Here is a 20,004-nt window from a genome sequence, read left to right as displayed (position 1 = left end):
ACCTCACATTTAAAAAGGACAAACAAGAAAGGTGATTCACTTGGTTCGTATTTAAAGAAAATTCATTGTGCAGTTGATATAACTTAATATTTCATATGAGTCACTCTATTGTGGCCCCAGATGACTTGTAAATATTCACAGCTAATGGTGTTTGCACACAGTTACTGTTTGTCCTCCTCCTCTCGCTCCTGGCAACGCGGTCACCGAAAGACGAAGCTCGTTGTAATAAGTTTTTGTCATTTTGACTGATTTATTCACAACTAACAGGTTTGTTGGGAGATACGGAGGCTGCGGCAGGGTGATGTAACGTTGCCCCACAGGGATCAATAAAGTTGAATTTGATTCAATCAGAAAGGATTTATGAGTCACCCGAAAAGAGCAGGTCACTGTTGAAGCAATGCTGCAGTGTTTCGGGACATGTGCTTATTTATTTTGTTGCTGAAATTTACATGAGGAGATTGATGCCACTACAGCTTCAGCCAGTTAGCTTAGCTTAGCATTAAGGCTGGAAGCTAGGGGGACACAGCTAGTCTGACTTTGTCCCACAAAGGTTCAACCATCACCACGTGTTTACAGCCATGTTAGCAGCTCTTTGAGGCTGCACTTAGCGACATGAATGCCATCATGAGCGTCTTAGTTTATCATGTTGAATGCTAACGTTTGTTAATTAGCATTGAACACAGAGTGCAGCTGAGCCTCATGGGAGTGTGATTAGTTTTACAGGTATTTGACCAACTGACCAACAATGCCACCTTATGGCTAAAAATCTGCCTACCTGTACCTCTAAAGCTAACCAGAGATGAGATGAGATAAGCTAACCATCTTCTGGCTGTAGCTTCATATTTAACCGACAGACATGAGAGTGCTGCTGATTAGCGCTTTCCCCAAATGTCAAACTATTATGTGGAGAGCCCAGCAGCTATAAATGAAGTCAATTTGAAAGTCACAGGAAGTTCCAGGAGGCACTCGTCTTGTTGCTGAGCTGCGGTTTAATGCCAGGGACCTTGTATTTTCCTTCCAGACGTGCGTCATGTGGGCGTTCAGTGGTGCTTTGTGGGTTTCTCAAGGAGAACGACTTGGTGACAGATAATTTGGGGTCTAATGTTCCGATTCATTCTGTTCTTTCTGACCTTGTTCTTCATTCACCTGACTTGGCTGTTTTCATTCTTTCATCATTTTCAGTCTTTATTTCTCTCTCTCTGGCTGAACTGAACATCTATAGGTGATTCATTACAGATATTGACTAAATCCCCAACAACTGTTTGAACTGGATTTGTTTATAGATAAAACCACAGTGTCTGAGTTTTTGCCTTTATGTCACATATATTGTAGATTTTTACTGGTTAAAATGACAGTTACAGAACCCACAGCATTGTACCTCTGTCAACAGCAGCCTCAAAACATTGCAAACTATGTTTCACTACCTCTAAAACAAAGCCCATCAAAACAAGGGCAGATCAGCTGTCACGCTGTGCTGTTGGCACATCAGCAAGGTCTGTGCGTGTGTTCAAGATCGCTGTAAATCTGACGGGAGCCGTAAACATCCTCTAAAGCAATTCCCTGTATCATGATTGAGATATAAAAAGCAGAGTTACCCATAAAAGTAATAAATAGGAAGTCATTTTTAGCACTCTGAGCTGCCGCTAAACCAAAGGAAAACTCATGCAGCAAAACAGTCACAGAGTGGCTCTTCATTTCATTATTTGATGGCTTTTAATAACCTTTTATGGAGTAAGTAAAAATCGAACTTTACAGTAAAAAAAAAAATCTCTAACCCAAAAATCTGGGCTAAAATTGGATTGTGAGAATAAGATTTTTAGTGTGAACATTCTGTTTTTCCAGTTTTTCTCAGCCACTTTCTGGCTGATCTGCAGCAAACACGTAGAAACAGATGAATGTTTTAATGCATGAAGTGAATCCAAGAGGAAGTTAGTTCAAACCCATCTGCTCTGCTACGTACAATATGTTGATGTATACTGTGAATTTACATTGCAAGGACAAGTGGAAAATCATATAAATGCGTTTTCCTTCCCGCAGAAGTGATCACAAGACACATTTGCGACGCATGAACAAGAAAGCCTAACCAGACATGGAGAGCTTCACATGACTTTGATGTTCCTGAGTGGGACTCCTCATCATGTGATGTCTTCTGCGACGTGGTTTTGTCAGTCCAAACTGCTGCAAAGAAGCTCAAACTCCCCTGCTAAAGTTTTTAATGCATTTGGCTGGCTTTGACTGCGGTTCAGCAGAGATGCTGGTGCAGGAATTCAGGCCATCGCATACTGTACACAGAGAAACACGCAGCTGAGCAGCTTCAGAAGGCGGCTCTCCATCACTTCCTCCAAAGTTGTCAAGCTTCGAGTTAAACACAGTGAAAGTCGGGTCACGCAGCAGCGGCTCTCCGTCGGCAGCCTCCTGCTCTAGCCGGCCGCCGTGTCTGTGGGATTAAGCGTGGAGCCAAGGGAAGCCACAGTTTGAGCTGTGCTCAGTACAGAAGCCATCATGGAGAATATGAAGGGTGTTATTTTCTGAGGAGTGACTGTCAGTGTCCCATGGGTGGCTCTGCTAGCCGATTTCTGTGGGCTTAGCCAGCCATGGAGGGAAATCCAATTCTGCAAGGCAATCCCTGCTCCCCGCTCTGACCAACCTGCACCTCTCTGTCTGTTTCCCTCTCACGTCTTTTATGCCGCTGTATTCCTCATCTCTTTTTTTTCTGCCGTTAACCCTTTGATCTCTCCTTTTCTGGGCTCGGTTCAGCGTTTTTGGAAATAAGCTTATTGGCTTCCTCCAAATAGTTTGCCTGACTTTGTTCAAACTGGAAAAATAAGTCTAAATTTGAGAAAAGTGTCTATCTTTTTTTTAAACAGGAATGAATGAAAATCTGGTTTTGGATAACGTGATGTGCCCGTTGTTTGTCACACAGAAGCATCTGGGAAGTCGTCCATGTTTGGAAACGGGCAGATACTGTGGCAGAAGTACTTGGCAGGTGATTGGATGAACCGTCATTGACTATATGTTCGCCCACAAACGCATAACTTGAAGCCGATGCGGGATGGATTCATGGCGTGATTTCTTATGATCTCGTGAGTCCAGCGGCTGCCAGGTGAGGCTTTAAAGAGTTGGACGCGGTGACTGTGAGCAGCTTCCTGAAGTCTTGTCATCGCAGTGTGGTTGCCAAGTTTGAAGGGCTGATGGATAAACTGCTGATGGTCTGGAAAAAGCTGCAGAACTAATGATATTTCCGTCAGACTCAGCTGTACTTGATGTTTAGTGCTAATTAGCGTGCGAGGGAAGAAAGCTTGTTTTGTCTCGCATATTAGCTTGAATTGAGGCGTGGGCTGTCATTTGCCTCCTTTCATTTTTTTTTTTAAATGCTGCATTTTTCCTTCATGTTCCCTCTCAGTGTTTCGGTCAGTTCGTCTCTCCAGTGCCGTCCTCTCACGACTGCACCTCTCGCTCCGTCTCCCCCCTCGCTGAGGGCCTCAGAGGGCCCATTGTCCTCTCTGGTGTCCACCCCTCCCTTTTTTCTCTAATCAAATAGCCTCCATGAGGAAATGCCAGCAAATTATAGTCTCTATTCATATCTGATGGCCTATGAACTTGATTCACGGTGTGTGAGGCAGAGGCTGGGCTGCGCTACACTACAGGGCTAAAACAGACTGAGAGATTTAAGGCTGTCAGGTAGAAGTTCCTCGGACGTGACCAAAGCGACTGCACGCTTCCTATTTGGGTTATCAGCCCTACACACACACAAACACACACTGTATGATACAAGCAGACTCATTTATGCGTGGAAACACACAAAACAGCGTGCACATAAGCTCTCACATGATCCCACACGTTAACTATAACTGCTGCAAGCAGACAGACACGTACAAACCCCGCATAGATATAATCACACACCGTTACACACAGTCCTTCGGTCACATGTGCAGGCGCCATCACACACTCACACACACACACGCTCAGACGTTTAATCTGGCTGCTGCAGTTGGACGGGAGCGGCGTACGACCTGCTAATTAGTGGCCAGAGGAGGCCTCTGTTTGTCTGCTCTCTTCCTGTGCAGCTCAGACACAAGTTTCTCTGTGTCCTATCTCTGCCCTGAAAGAAAGAGAGGGAGGGAGGGAGGGAGGGGGGGAGGGCGAGGGCGAGGGAGGGAAATGAATGAAGACCGAGCGTGTTTGTTTGTTGGGAGGACTGCGCGTATCGAACCGAGCGAAGCCTTTTCTCCCGCTTCATAAAGCCGCCTGACCTCCAGGGCTGAAGAGGAGGAAGAGTGAAGATACGTCGAGATATCAGGTAGCTAAACCTGTTGTCACACCGCTGGATTAATTCCATCTCCAGGTTTTGGTTTGCTCCCAGGCTTCACTGCGGCCTTGAGCATTAAAGACTGTCCTGCTCGAGATGGAGCGCAAACTAGTTTCCCGCCGGCTCAAACTTTAAGGTCGTTGCTCACCTCGATGCAGCCCAATTGGATATTTGGCCGTTTTTCTTCGCGCTGTCGTGTGTGTGTGAGAAGTCAAGCATGTTGTCTTTACTTGACTTGCATATCTGTGTGTGTGTGTGTGTGTGTGTGTGTGTGTGTGTGTGTGTGAGGAAGTCCCTGCTCCAAACTCTCTGCACTCCCACTTCCTCTGCTTCCCTTCCTCAGTGCAAACTCATTTTCCTCTTCCCGCTCTGTCTCTGTCTCGTCCTCGTCTCCTCGGAATTCACTGACAGCTTAAAGTAAGTGTTGAGTTGGATCCTGGCGTCCTTTGATCTGCCTGTGTCCTCTCCTCCTTCCCTGTCCTCTCTCTGTCCTTACCCTTGCCGATGGGCTTTGTACCTCCAGCTTTAACCTCGTTCGCTCTCTTTCTGTTTCTTCCTAAGCTGTCGGGATGGAGGCTGGAGATTTAGAGTAACAGGACTAATGAAAGATGATGTAGAAGCAGTGATAAAAGGTGGGGAAGAATAGACGGAGCTCATGGGAGAGAAGAAGAAGAAATTAATTTACGTTATGGGTGATTCTTCATATCTGTCCTTTTAAAGATCATTTCAGGCACATTTCTTATTAATTCCCTGCTTTTTGTCTTTTTTCCTCTCTCCTTTAATTTGCATTTTTTCGTTTCTCCCTGTAGACGCTACAGAGGAAACTCGTTCTTCAGTGCTTCTATTAATGATGCTGTTGTACCTGTGGCATTTTAAAACTTCCGAATTTCATCGTTAATTTATCGTGACATCTTGGTAACTGCTGCAAATAAACGAGGCCGTGGCTGAGAAGATCGGTAGCCTCGGTCTCGCTTTCATCAGAACTCTTAGAGCTGATGTTTAATTTCCACATAAGGACGTGCATTTTCTATTAATCCTGTCACTTCCTGTTGCAAAGACGATTGTTTCGCTTGTTTCTGTTCCCATTTGAATGTGCGTTAACTTCCAGTGACTCGGACGCTTTATCTGTACGTGTTCTGAAGAACTGCACCCTCTTCCAGCTTCGTGCCATGAAGCAATCTGTTGCATTTCCTGCCTGTAACACACACACACACACACACACACACACACACACACACTCACACACTCAAGCACACACACACACTCACACACTCAAGCACACACACTTCCCTATCATTATTTTCAAAGACTTACTTTCTTACTTTAACTGCATTAGTCATACGTGTGTGTGTGTGTGTGTGTGTGTGTGTGTGTGTGTGTGTGGATGCACGGCTCCATTGCTTCATGCATGCGGATCTCGTACCTGTTCAGCACTGGCATTTCAAAAATAAGGGAAATGTTCCTGCATTTCGCCCTGGTCCACATACCGCTTACATTTAGTCAAGACTTACAATGAATTCTGAGATCACCACGAGCTGATTGAGTTCCTTCATGAAGTGACTACAGTCAGGTGGTCAGAATCAGATGCCTGGTTGAAAATGGCATGCTGTTAACATCCCTGCTTTATATAAACGAAAACACAATTATGCAGTACTTTATACTGTGTTATTTGAAGGGTATGTACACATCATGTGAACATTAGGATTCAGTTGTGATGTTGAGAAAAGCTACTGGCAAGACAGACAAATGGAAGAAGAGGAAAAGGATGTTAGATAAATGCAGTTATTGGTGGAGTGTGTTTCTGCACGCTGATAATTGGCTCATTTGTCGCTTTTCCCTCAGTGTCACCAAAATCCATGTGGTATATTTTACAAAAAGCATGACTTTGACTGACATTGCTCTTCATTAAGTATGGGTGAACCTCCTCCGAAGTGACTGGAATTGTGAGAAAGGACATTTTTACTTTACCACATTTAGTTTAAACCACCATTTTTCTAACCTTCATCAAGAACGGCTTGCCGAAACCTAACTATATGCAGGCCTGTGGAGGTGACCCCTGGTCTCCAGCATCACACAGGTGACCTGTGCTTCAGAGAAACTCGATGAAAAACATAATCCAGTGAGCAAGTGCATCCCCATACAAAATCAAACTGGAAAACTAAATTATAAGTATATAAATGTAGTTTGAAGGCGACAGGAGTGCTCACAGTTATCGTACTTGTTCAAGGCTGATTAGAAACCCAGTTAGGTGTGCTGTTTACATGGCTTCCTGCAGGAGAAATATAGCAGGAAATCAGGTTAGTGTTGAAAGCAAGTTCATGTTAACACCAGTATGAGAAACAGTGTAGTGGCTTGATGATCTGCAATCACAATTATGCCAAAGTCTCAGAACGAAACTCAAGATGATTCATTGCAACTTTAATCTGAGCTGTCACATGAGATTATAATTCGGAGTAGCCTTTTTATGTCTCTCAACCGTCTGTTGAACTAGCAGCAGGTCTTAATGCTTTCATCAGAGCGCTCTGAGGCTTTCCATCAGCTCTGGGGGGGGTGAAATCTGCCGCTAACCAGGTCGTCACGTCCAATCAGCATCAGCTGAGGCAGGGCCACCTGCAGAGTGAAAGCATGAAAGACTGACTGGATGTCCATTAACTCTTAATGGCGGTCTAATTGAGTGCTGATGGCGATCAAAAAGGGGGGTGGGGGGGGGCTGTAGTTTGTAGGCCTTTTAAAAAAGTGCAGTATAAAATAAGGCTCTGATTGAGTGCAGAGGGTGGAAGTGAGAGAAGTCATCAAGGGACTGATTGCTCTGTCAGCCAGAATGATTAATCCATTCTGAGTGTGCTCTGTGCGTGATTGATGGCCCGGTGCAGTCTGGGTAATGTAGTAGCAGATGATGACAGCAAGAGGAATGGCTGCTGAACGGGGAAAAGAAGGTCGAGAGAGGGCGAAGGAGGAAAAGGCAGTCAGAGGGTTGAGAGCAGGCGTAGCCACACCCCCAGCGTCCCGCCATGGTGACAAGTTTACCACTGATCCCATTAGAGAGGGTACAACCGGGGGCAGGTTGCCAAGCGACGCTCCAGAAATGATGATGGAGCATTGCGTGGTGGGAAAAAGGCAGATATCCAGAGGCTGCGTCGCTGGAAAGAACTGTTTTGTCTCTTTGGCTGAAATGACGCTCGCCCCCGTAACCTTTTCCCTCGCTTCACATCACTCAGTCTTGTTTTTCATTCTTTCTGGGTACACATCTGCCTCAGAGATAAGGGACCTTTTGGTCCTCAACTCTCTCTCGGAGCCCTTTGGGGCTCAACCTTTTCACCAATGCTGCAACAAAGTGCAATCTGAAATTTTTGTGAAATACCCAAAGAGGAGGCTGTTATATAAAGGTCCCAGAGAAACGTCTCCCGCTCCTCATGTTACTCTGAATTAATCACCTCCAAATGTTTCTTTCAAAATGCTGCAAGTCCCTGTTGGCAAAAATCATTGATGTATTTCATTTCGTATGCAAATTACAATTTAGGCGTTTGCAGACACTCTATTCAGAGAGACTAACAATCAGCTTAACAAACAAGAAGTGCAACAGCATTAATTAAGAGAAGTAAAGCAGCAACATCGTTCCTATTAGCAGCCTGTCAGTCAGACGAATGGTTTTCCACCTGCATCAGAAAATGGATAGAGTCTGTATCATTTAACAGATCATACATCTTCATTTAACCTCCATAAGACAGTTTAGAGAGAAACTGGTAAAGCCAGGAGAAGTAACAGGGATGCAGCTGCAGCAGCCAGGTCTGAATGGACTTTTCGGTGAAGCTGCGTCTGATCCCACAGAGGTTGTAGAGATCAAATCTGCAGGATCAAGTGGTGGCCGCTCTGTGGACCGCTCAGCACAGTTGTTTGTTGGGGATCAAACTGAGGTTAGTGGTGGATGGTGGAGTTTTTAGGAGAAATTCAGACTCAACTGAAACTCAGAGCACCTGTTTCCTCTTCAGAGCCAAAGAGGAGGTCATCATCTCCGCTGATTAATGAGCAGTTTACGGGTTGACATTTTGCTTTAACTCAGAAAATGTAAGCATAAAAGAGGAAAATCAGATGCTAGAACATTTGAAATATCACTGTAACTTGAAAAGGTCGACATCGAACCATTTTTGAATAACTCGAGCAGGAGAACTTTACCTCCAGCTGCAGGGCGCTGCTCAGAGGGCTGCAGAGCGGATGGAGGCTTGTTGGAGTTTAAGTGCACAGAGGGAATCATTCCTAAACTCAGAGAAAGAGGTTAAGCATCCAGATTAACCCGTATTAAACCACCTGATTCCGCCCTGTTCAGAAATAGTCTCGTGCTCTGCCCTCGTGCGTCTGTTTTCCTGGAGACAAACACAAACAGCAGAATGCGTTGTTTCAGTGTCGTCCTTTTTTTGTCACGTTCGAGAAACCTCGGTGTTGGACATGTTGGGACTGAAAGCCTTTCAAACGTGTTTCAAACAAGAACGGCTCATTGTAAAACAATTCCAGCTGCCAACTGGAATTGCTAAGGCAACGGCTGAGACAATACAGACGCCGCTCCGACTTTAAGCTCTGCTGCTGTTGTGTTTGAGACCATTTTGCGCCCTGTTTTCTCAGCGGTTGTTTTTCTCTTTTTGAAATTCATTCACAGCATGTGATGAGACCCTGAAGCTGTTTCACCGTCCAAGGACAGATATTAACAACAACCACCACCTCTGTTGTGAGTTAGGAAGGTAGTGAATGGAAAGGAAACATTTTAAGGGCGTACATTATAAAACATGTCTTAAAAATTTGTGCTTTTGCAGCAACGCATTTATTACATAAAATCCTTAAACCTAAAAATGACTGCCTAATTTTTCAGAAAATTGCAGCTCATTAAAGGCACTTGGACACTCGACAGCAAGCAAATCAACATAAGATCGCCTGTGACTTACCCTTAAAGTCTCCCTTCAGTCAAAACGCGTTTTTTCCTCTGAATGTTCGAGCTTCACCGTGTGGGATCAGGTATGTGAAGGTGTGACACTAAAAGGCTGCTTTCACATCCGTCTGCTGAAAGTGGAAATTTTCTCTCCTCATTGAAAATCAGATTTTAAGATGTGGGCCTACGAGCATGATTAGACTTTACAGTGACCAGCAGTTGAACTTGTGAAGTGAAAAATACTTGCATATTCATATTCAGTCGGTCTTGAGAAGAGCTGCTCACAGATGATTGATTTCATGTCGTATGTTGTCAGCTGGCTCCGCATTAAACAGCATAGCAGATGTGTTCAGTTCCTTTTCGTTACTTTTCATGTCCTGAAACCTCTCACCAAACGCCTGAAGGAGTGTTCGCTCTCATCAGCATGTTCACATATCACAGCAGGCTTTTGTTCTTGCTCAGTAGGAGAATAAAGAGTGTTTCCTCTTTCCTGCTGCATTTGCTTTAACAGAGCTTTAATTTAGCTTCAAATCATTTCACATTTGAGAGCAGAGAGAAGCTTGAGGTTCAGCTCTGAGAGGCATGATGGTCAAATCACGAGCTTCCATGTCAGGTTTTCCTTCATCTCTGAATTATACCAGAGAAATTGACACTTTGGAACAATTTGACTTTGTCCGGTGGTGACAGCTCGGCAGCAGTATAAAGGCTTTCCTTCACAAGTTCTCCTTCAGCTTCCTCCTCCTCCAACCCAAAAAAAGAGGGTTAACTTGCAAAGTGCATTTGTCCTCGCAGCTCATCCAGTGTAGGGTGTTTCAAGCTGTAATGACTCTTGAGAGTTGCCTTTTTCACCCCTGGAAAGCTTGTTCCCTCAAACTAACTTGGGTACAATGATATCAGCCACTCCGCGTGTGTTGCGTTCAGGAACCACTCGGAAAAACATGTTAGTTTTTTGTTTTGTTTTCTTTATCCCTACAAAAAAAGTAATTGCTTTTTTGTATGTATGATTGCCTCGTGGGCTGTATGCGGCCTGCAGGCCTGACATTTCCCACCTGTACTCTACAAGAAAAGAAGAAATAAAAGTTTGAACTTTTCCGAACCCTTTATTTTGATGTTTGCTTTGAAGATAGGCCTGAATCTTTCATGATAATCCACCTGTTTGGACGTGGTTGGACTTGAATGATAGCCTTGAGCTGAAGTGAGAGATTACTTAGCTGATGCGTTTTGTTTTCCTTTTGATTCTTGTGATGCGCCTCAAGCAGAGGTGAACGAAAACACACCTTTGGCCCTGGATAGCCACACTGTTGAAAGCCGCATCAAATATCTCTTTGCTGCTTTTTTGTTTTGTATCGCTGCGCTGTCTGTCTTTCACATGCAGCTCATAAAACCAGAATGAGTCTTTGGGCTTTGGGCTGCATCTGAGCACAGTGAAAGGCCTCTTCACTAGGCCATCCAAGCACTATTAATTAGCATAATGTTTCATTTATGGGTCTGTTGGAAGGGATAATAGGCCAGTATGGCTGCAGTACATAATTAATAATGCAATTAGTGGTGTGTTTGTGTTCAGCTCAATGACTGTAGCACTGCTGCTGGTTCCTGCTGGAGTCACTCCTGGACAATGTGTTTAATGTTTGTTTCTCTTTCTCTGTTTTTCTCCGTCCTTCTCCCAGGATTCAAAGCACTCAGCAGAGTTCGTCACCTCTCCATCACTGGATGTTTTCCTGCCAGAGGACGAGGACAACCCGTACGAGTCTGTGACCACAGCCGTCACACGCAAACCCTGCTCGCTCGATATCAACCACCGGCTCAACGCGTGTCCACGCAATGGTAGGGCAAAGCACTTATTTCACAATCAGTGCCAGCTTAAAAGTTCATCAAATCACAGATTAAAGTGTTGCTTCAGTTTTTGGTTTGTTGCTCAAACCTTATAGTATTTTTTTTTCCTCACGAAGTAATTGCCTACATCAAAGCTCTGGGGGAAAGAAAAATTGGTATCAGAAGTTCTTGTATCAATGATGAAGAGTAGCAAGTTAAACAAGGACTTCCACCAAACCTCCATCACAAAGGTTACTTCTGTGGCTTTCTGCTAATAGATTTACAAGATGCACCATGAGAACTGTTGGTTACTTGTGTAACTTGGGCTCTCAGAGTGACATGTCTGTCTCCTCTGGTTTGAGGGAGGCTACGGTCCATCTTCATTAGCTGGAGTGCTAACTGAGAGGAATGGTGTTTTAGCTGATGTGCTAATACAGTGAAGAGGCAGCTAGCGCCCTTTGATTGGGTGGCTTGCCGAAATAGCTCCGTCTCTCAACAGTTAAGCTGTTGGCTAGCCTGTAAAGCAGATTGAGATATGCTCCAAAGAGAGAATTGCTGTTTGATTGATGCTGTGTTTTAGTGCAAGCTGCAGGGTAGGTGGGTCGACCTGATGTGGATGTCGCCATCATAATGAGATAAATGCTCTGAGGAATCCACAGCGGTGTCCCACAGCGAGACATGGAAAAAAAATGCTAAGAATGAGAACAATGATCATATTACCAACAGTCTAAAGGGATACAACACGGGTGGTTGCAGTACAGAAATGTACAGTGAGTCATTGAACTGTAGTCAGACAGGTGTGTCACTGGATCAGCTGACCACCTCCCAAAACTGCAAAAAGAGGTGAAAAACAGTATGTGTTTAGTTATTATGTAAGTGTGCTGTTGGATTGAGTCGGTGTTGGGGTCATGGTCATTGCTAACAGCACTTTCTCTTTGTTTTCTTTTACTGGATTTCTTTCTTTGTTTTCTGTCCTTTGTTTAAGATAAACATATGGTGCTTTCCAGCATTTCCATGTTTACTGTGTTCGCAAGCAAGAATCCATATGAACGTCCCGCTGTTGTGACGATCACGACTTTAGTGGAAGACTCGAACCACCGAGCATATTGCCTGTTCGACATTAACACAACTCTCATAGCAATAATCAGGTGTGGAAAATGTGGGTGAGAGTGAGAGCAGCATTGTTTGGGATATATGTATTGAATTTCTTGCTCTGTTTGGGATTTATTTCTTTAGGTGAGGTTTGGTGATTTTAATGCTGCGTGCACGGATCAGATATCAGTCCTGTCTATGCCATATATATGTGTGATTTTTCTTTCCCTTCCCTCTTATTAATCACAGTTCAAATATCTACTGTTAAAGAGCGTGCTTGTTTATCTTTCCTTATTTTAAGTTCCCTCTGGACAGATGCACGTCATCTGAAAACCAAACTACAACTTCTGTTTACAGGTCTGAAGTAGTACAACTGTATCAAGCCTTTTGTGACTCCAGAGAGAGCTATATGAGGCCTGATTCACTACCTCAAGTGATGTCACTTGAGTCAGCAGAGTTAGACAGAAGTGAGCTTACCAGACCTCTTCTAACGCTCCTCATCTCTGCTTGAGGCTAGCGGCTAGAGGCTACATTAGCCACTACTAGCATGACACACGCAAATCTCCATCCTAAACGCTGACAGTCACGTAGCATTGTGGGTAACGTGGACAACAGGTTTTGATAACCCAACAACAGTGACACTTTGTAAAGGCAATGTGGTGAACATATTAACGAACATTCAGCAAGATTTCCGATTACTTGGCGTTGTGTTTCTCGCTACCTGGTGAATTTACGTCCACTCTTAAGCTCCATTATGTTGTGTTTTTGAGTGAGTGAGTACTAGAACTAAAACTAAAGCAGTGAGCTGAAAGATGCTAAAAGTCTCTGCTGTGCTGAGGGACCTTTCACATCACGCAGGAGCGTTTGATTCATTTTAATATAGAAAGTATTCAATTGTGCGGCTTTAATGATATTCCACTATAATGCAAAGCGCCGTCTGTATGTGACAGCGGCTTAAATGCAGTTACAGAGAACCAGAACCAAATATTTTACTACCCACCTCTTCCTGGAATGTCAATCCAGTCCGAACAAGGGACCACAGCTCAGGTAACTTCAGCACACTTTTCCACCATCTTCAAACCTGCTTTCACTTCAGTGTGAGTTAGTCCCGCAGCCTCGGACCTTCCCTCTGTTTCCTGAGTCTCATCAGTTGTTACTTGAACACCCACGACAGCAGACACCCACAATGTGCTCTTCCCTTTCACTCAGCTCCCATAGCGATGCTACACACTGCAGGTTGTCAGGGCAACTGCATCACCGGCTGATGAGTCACCTGTATGTTGCCATGGGAACTGCCTTGCTAGTGGCACCCCCCTCCCCCCCCATTCCCCCCTCCCCCCCCGACGGGAGCTGAGAGAGGCTACTGTAGAGACTTGTTTTGTGTGTGTGTTCACGCGTGTCTCGTCCCACGTTTGGCTGTTACATCTCATCTGTGATTGGCTGCAGGAGAGAGGAGAGTTGAACTGTCAATATACAGTGTGGATTGTGTGTGTGTGTGAGAGAGAGAGTGTGTGTGTGTGTGTGTGTGAGTGAGAGAGAGATCTGTGAGGTTAGCTGCTTTATGTCAAAGTGTCTTTTGGTATAAAATTGCTCCACTGACGTAAGTGAGCAGTGTGGGTGTTCTGTTTGTTCTCAGCTCTCTAAACGCTGATACCTGGCCAAATGGGAGAGACAGAGAGAGAGGGGATGTAGATGGGAGCGAGGGAGACATCAGCGCATAATGTGGGAGAGCAGTAGAGGCAGAAAAACAAAAAGCAAACGATAGAGATGACGCGCGAGGTGAGGGAGAGCTCCATGCATTTCCATGTCATCGCTGAAAACGACTTAAAATGCCTTTGAAGGTGCGGGTACAGTCTTGTTGCAGAGAGACAGACATTAAGAAAAGGGTGAGGAAAGAGTGTGAGATGGAGCGGGGGCAGATTATACATTCAGTCGAGGAAGTTGGAGGGTCGTCTCAGGCTAAGCCATCAACATGAATGTGAGTCTGTGACGCAGCAGGAGGGAAAATCCTGGATTCCTGCTCTGAGTCCAGTCACATGTTAGGCTAATTGGACATGGGTGTGAGTCAGTCTCTCGTTATCTGCCTCTGAGAGGAAGGATGTGATGATGGAGGAATGTGGGGAAGGAGGGATTGAGATGAGAAGAAAGGGAAAGGGGAAGAGCAGAGAGCGCCTTGCTGCATTACACTGCAAAAAAGTGTCTATGTTGATCAGTCACCCGGGCCGTTAGTGAGGCTTAAAAACCTTCCTCTCGGATGAGATCGTTCGCCAGTGAAAATCAGCTTGTTTTAATATCACATTTTCATGATTAGATGCCATTTTCTTTACTCTATGTGCAGTACAGAAGTGAGATGACAGGCGAATACACAGAAAAGTAACAGGAATACGAACAGAAGAGAGCAGACATGAAGACAGACATGAAGTTAGACAGAAAACTAGTTTTGTTTGTAACATAATCCTTTAGAAATACCTCAGCATTTGTAATTTGTTTGAAGCGATTATTAATGAGAGGGCAGTGAGTAACAGAAGCGGCAGAAGGAATGAAAATAGTACAGAATTAATGAAAACTGCCAAGAAATAAATGTATGCACGAATTGTGTGAAAAAGATAAGTGCAGTTAAATATGCTATAATGTCACAAACCCGAAGAAATATTCATTTTCTGGACAAAGTGAAAGTGTGATTTGCCTTCTTTTATCACACTGGCTTTAGTTTCAAGGTGGCAGAGCGTTGGCCGGCAGCACTGCAGGTCTCAGCGGGATCACTTTCATGTGTCGACGGACTTTAATGACTTTAATGGATAAATGATGGAGCGCTTGTTGTCCCCACAACCGCATTAGCTTCATTTTTCATGCTGAATAATAAAGCATGTCGTGCTGCCTTCATGACACAACTTTGCAGGCATAACCAATAACACATTTCACAGTGTGGCAAGTTGTCATTTTGTTAGATAAGATGCTAAACACTCATCTGAAGGCACAGGAGAGATATATCTTAACATGAGTGGCTTACCATTAAATTAGTGAACAGACTTTTATGCCCACAGAAGTCACTCGCAAAGGAAATCAGCTGCTTCTCATGAGATGACCGAGGGCAGGGTGATCAGCTCGAAGATAACACGATTAAAGTAGGTGAAGAAGAAGAGGGCATGTGCAGTCATGATCCTCCACAGTTTCTCCAAAGATTTGTCAGGAGTTTGCCTGGAGGCTGATGGATGTCAGAGGTAAAACTTACAAAGTTATTTACCCATCCACAATTATTTTTAAACAGCCCACTCTGCTGCTGCTCTCTCCATTAGAGAGCCTGCCAAACTTTGAACAAATGAACTGCGTGTTGCGCTCACCTCAGCAGAAGTTGTCGCTGAACCCCGTTTGAAAGCTGAGAGTGGGATGAGGGATGTGCGGAGGTATTTTTTGCAGTGTAAGCCCTGCCTGATATCCACCTGTCCTGTGCTGTTAGATAGTTTCCCGCTGCCTATGGGCTGCTGCAGTCTCGCAGTCGAGGAGCCACTACAGCGCTCTGCGAATCTTCAGGCAATCAGGGCGGCTTTATCAAAATCCATCTAGCGAGTGTCGCTCAGCACCGCCGCTGCAGAAGCACCAGGGACCTGTTGTCAGTGAAGCTGCCACCCCAAACAACTTCCTGATTTTTCATGTCCTGGCTTCTTCCATTTCTCCCTCTGCCTCGTTCTCTTTTTATTTTACTTTTATCACTCTTTCCCTTTTGTCTTCCTGCAGCTGTTGTCCTGAGACTTTCCGAAACCCGTTAGAAGCACCGCCCCACTTTCGTCGCCGCTGCACATGGGAGTGTCGCATGCATGATATCCCATGGCGCCATATGTTCTCTGGCACGACAACTGTCACTTCTGACAGTGAATAAATGGGATTCTCTTCTTTACAATGCAAAGCACGCCGAGTACAGACTCATGTGCATAATCCTGCTGCTCAGTGAGACCTAAGGCGGTCATTGTGTACGTTAATTTAGGATTATACTTGTTGTGTTCAGTGGATTCCTTTCTGGTGGAATTTGGTTTGTTGCAAATGAGGAAATCCTTTAGCCTTCAAGGAGCCGAGGAAAGACTCTGCTTTAGTGTGACAAGCAAGCATTTTATCCCTTTTTTTGACCTTTGTTCTCATCAGTCGGACTTTTTCACAGCAGACCAGTGTGCCGGTGGAAAAAGTCGTGGTTGTTGCTCAAAGCGTTTCTGTTCAGTGGCACTTTAAGTCATGAAGCTGAAGCAGCTAAATGGAATCCAGCCATTCCTAGTTTTATTATTTCATACCTGCTTATTTCAGATTTATTTTCTGTCCATTGCTCAGTACAGTCCCTCAGCACTTGTAGTTGTGGACTGTGTGCTGGACAACAGCAGATCAGCTCTCGGCCTCAGTTCTGCCGCAGCAGGTTTAAACCACAGGATCGTGCCTCTGACAGCCAGATTGCCTCAACACAAAAGCATGCAGGTGAAACGCGATCCTGGAGATTTGAAGACAGGCGGCGGAGCGGTGAGGAGGGACCCGCGGGCGAAGCCTCGCCGCCTGCAGTCACGTACGGAGCAGACAGAAAGCGCAGAGCGTTGCCAAACTGCTATCGACAGACTCCTCCCGAGATAAACACATGCTTGTTCTGAGCCCGTAAACAAGCGGCTGCTGACGTGCACGACATGAAACCATAAACCTGTGCGCGCGCATGTGTGCAGCCTCTGCAACACCTGAAAAGTCCTGCAGATTGATATCTCCGCGAACTTTTTCATGACAAAATAGGTCATTTTGAACTTCCAATGTATGGCAGCGGCGTGAAGGAGTTTGAAATACTTACAGTTGTCTGCTTCATTTAACACTTTCACGTCCATTTGTTGAACATTTTGCATGTCAACACCTCTGATTGGGGGGGGGGGGGCTGTTTTGTCTTTCGTAGTCTGCCGGCTTCTGAACTTGCGCACAGTCTAATCAGGGCGGTTAATATAAAATGTTCCCTAATCAGCATGTTAATTTTCATTATCTGCCATCTGGATTATGTCAGAGAAAGACGCGGCAGTGCTTCATCTGTGAAGGAGTTCGGATTAAACGGCAGCGCTGCTCCCTGTACGTTATGAAAAGGGCCTCCGTCTCTTGTGTCGGACTCTCCCTCCCGTATTAACTTCCACCCTCAGTTCTCTCTGGTGGATAAAGCTGTGATGTTTCTGCGTTCTGCCCCATTTCTTCCACTTAGGCTCAGAGTGGCTAATGGCAGCGAGCAGTAACTCAGGGCTTTGCCATTAAAAGGGTCGAGGCCCATTGACTTGTTGAATGGTTGAATGGGAGGCAATGGAGTGTCTTCCTCTTTGACAGCCAGGAGAAATCAATGTTTGGAAGCAGTTTGCGCATGCTCACACGGCAACTTTCTTTCTTTTTTTTTCATCTCAGTTTTAAATTTTCATTCAAGTTGAATTGGTTAGTTTTGAAGTTTTGAACACTTTTTGTTTTAGTTTTTTTTCATCTGTCAGGCATTTCTAACGAAGGATTAGTTTAAAATCCGTTTTCCTCAAAGATAAGGCTGCTTTGATTCAGTGGTTCTCTTATTGTCAGTAAATCCCACAGAAAGACCAAAACCAGCATTGTGCTAATCTGCTGAAGATGTATCTTTAAAAATGTTTAATTAAAAAAAAAAAAAAAAAGTCATTAATTTTCCTACAACACTACCTAAACAGGAGCAAACGATGCATTTCTTGGGGATTATTTCCAGCTGTGCATTTGCTTTTAAAGTGAATGTTTACTGCATCAGGACAGTTTATGTGAGATTAACGTCAAACAACAATCCCTGTGTTTATGATAACGAAGGAACACGTCACCCAGTGTGATGCTGTGGATCCCTGATGTGTGTTTAATAGTTTTCGGACAACAGTGGCACAGAGGAATGATCAGGCTCTGCAAGCATGGACAATACATGTGAGTGGATCAATACATTGTGGGTCGAAAGAAAGTCTGTGAACTGAACAAAACTTGTCTTACTGAACGCGTGACGTCTAATTTAAAACATGGAAAATCAAAATCACTTTGTAGGACTGAACCTTGACTTGAAGTTGTCAGCGTCTCGTCACAGATTTGTGATTTATTTCCTAGAAAGCACTGTATGTGTTACGGTTCTTTTTGCAGCATTCGATCGTTTTCAGACACTGTGTTGAGAGATATGCTTCAGTTTGCCACTCTGACATACAAGAGAACATGTGAGGGCAGCTGCACACACACACACACACACACACACACACACACACACACACACATGAAATGCCACTTGTCAGAGTGGCACAGAGGCAGAACTGACAGCCTGAAGAAAATGTCTGAAACTGACAGTTTTGTGTCTTGTTAGGCGGGTGGGAAGAGGCCGGCTGATTTGAACGCCTGGCACGAGCAGGCATTCACTTAGACACACTCATGTACACTCTGCTGCATGCCTGCATTAACAAGCCGTGCAGCTGGCCTTTAATCCAGGCCGTCACATGCTGTGCTGCACACACACACCGCTCTACGTATGCCTGGCATGCAAAGAATATCTGAAACGTCTGAAAGTTTTTTCCTTTTCTTTTTCCCAGATGTTATTTCTCACCGCCTCACACGCACACACATCTGAACACATGGATGTAAACAGCAAGTGATAATGCCCCACAGTTATTACATCTACACATCCACGCATGTGTTAGGTGTATGCACCTTTTCACACACACGCACACACAAACACATACTCCCTTTGGCAGGGAGGACTCAGAGTGTTCCCCAGGAGTGAGCTCAAGGCAGATCTGAGGGAAGCACAGTCACACACACACACACACACACACACACACATTTCACATCCATCATCAAAGCCTCAGCGTTGACAGGCTTATTTACTCAATAGGACAAAACCTCAGTCTCTATCTATATATATCCCTCTGTTGCATCCTCCTTTCTTCTCCCTTTCCTTCATTTTTCCAGTTTATATTTTATCTATTTACGCCCACATTTAATCATTGATTCAGCTCCAGGCAGCTCTTTATGATGTGTGTGTGTGTGTGTGTGTGCAGCAGTGTATTCTTGCACAACCCTTAAGTAAAATCTGGAGCCTACCTCTGTCTGCGTTGGCACATGCATGCAGGCACACACACGCACACACACACACACACACGTTAAGAGACACATGTGTTGATAGATGTGAGAGCATGCTGTGAAGCTGTGTCACTTTCCCTGAAGGACTGATGTGGGTGTGTGATTGTGTGTCTGCAGCCAGACTGTTGAAACTCAAAATAAATATATGATGATGGCGAAGCAGAAGCAGGCACTTCACACAGCCTTCATGATTGAGCTGTAAGAACTAAAACAGATGAAACTGCTGAGATCATTTAATCTCTCAGGCTACAAAATTGTTACTGCTTGTATTTCCTCAAGGTTACGATCACATCTCCAATAAACCCCACTGCTTTCTGTAGCGAAGAGAATGCGTCCTTCTAGCTGCTGTTCTCTATTTATTCACTTTAATGACGAAGTGTCCTTGCACAAATTTCCCGGAAAATGTCTTGGAATGAACTCTGGTTAACGTACCGCTTCACCGGAATTTCAAAAATATATATGCACACTTGAAAAAGCTGATCTGTGTCAAAGTTGCAGGCAAACAAAAGCTAAAATGTAACGTGAGAACAGCTCAGATCAAACATAAAACTGACTTAATACACCTGCTTCAAAGCAGGTCGTCCCAGCGCTGCAGAGCAGAGAGCGAAGCAGCCTGAACGTCGCTTTCCTGGAAAGAGCCGAGGGTGTGCGGCGATTGACGCGAGCAAAGACGGAAACGGGACCGACGAGCGTAAGAGCGCTTCTGTCATTTTCCAGTCATCCCTTTAGTCCTTCAGACCGAACGATGCACCAACAG

The 20,004-nt window shown here is 44.7% G+C and overlaps 1 protein-coding gene across 4 annotated transcripts in view; it reads left to right on the top strand.

Annotated features, from left to right (window-relative positions):
- Window positions 1-20,004, top strand: part of anks1b (ankyrin repeat and sterile alpha motif domain containing 1B) — a 204,887-nt gene that overhangs the window by 99,286 nt on the left and 85,597 nt on the right. For 3 of the 4 annotated variants that reach the window (XM_070992162.1, XM_070992161.1, XM_070992160.1), the window contains exon 11: window positions 10,895-11,051. In XM_070992162.1, coding sequence (XP_070848263.1) covers window positions 10,895-11,051 — 157 coding nt within the window. Of the gene's footprint in view, window positions 1-10,894; window positions 11,052-20,004 lie in introns of those variants that run through there. The other variant, XM_070992163.1, reaches the window with a different exon arrangement.

Source organism: Chaetodon trifascialis, chromosome 22 (assembly GCF_039877785.1).
Source record: "Chaetodon trifascialis isolate fChaTrf1 chromosome 22, fChaTrf1.hap1, whole genome shotgun sequence".
Lineage (NCBI taxonomy): Eukaryota > Metazoa > Chordata > Actinopteri > Chaetodontiformes > Chaetodontidae > Chaetodon > Chaetodon trifascialis.
The sequence above is the reverse complement of the archived record's forward strand: the minus strand, read 5'-3'. Positions and strand labels throughout refer to the sequence as shown.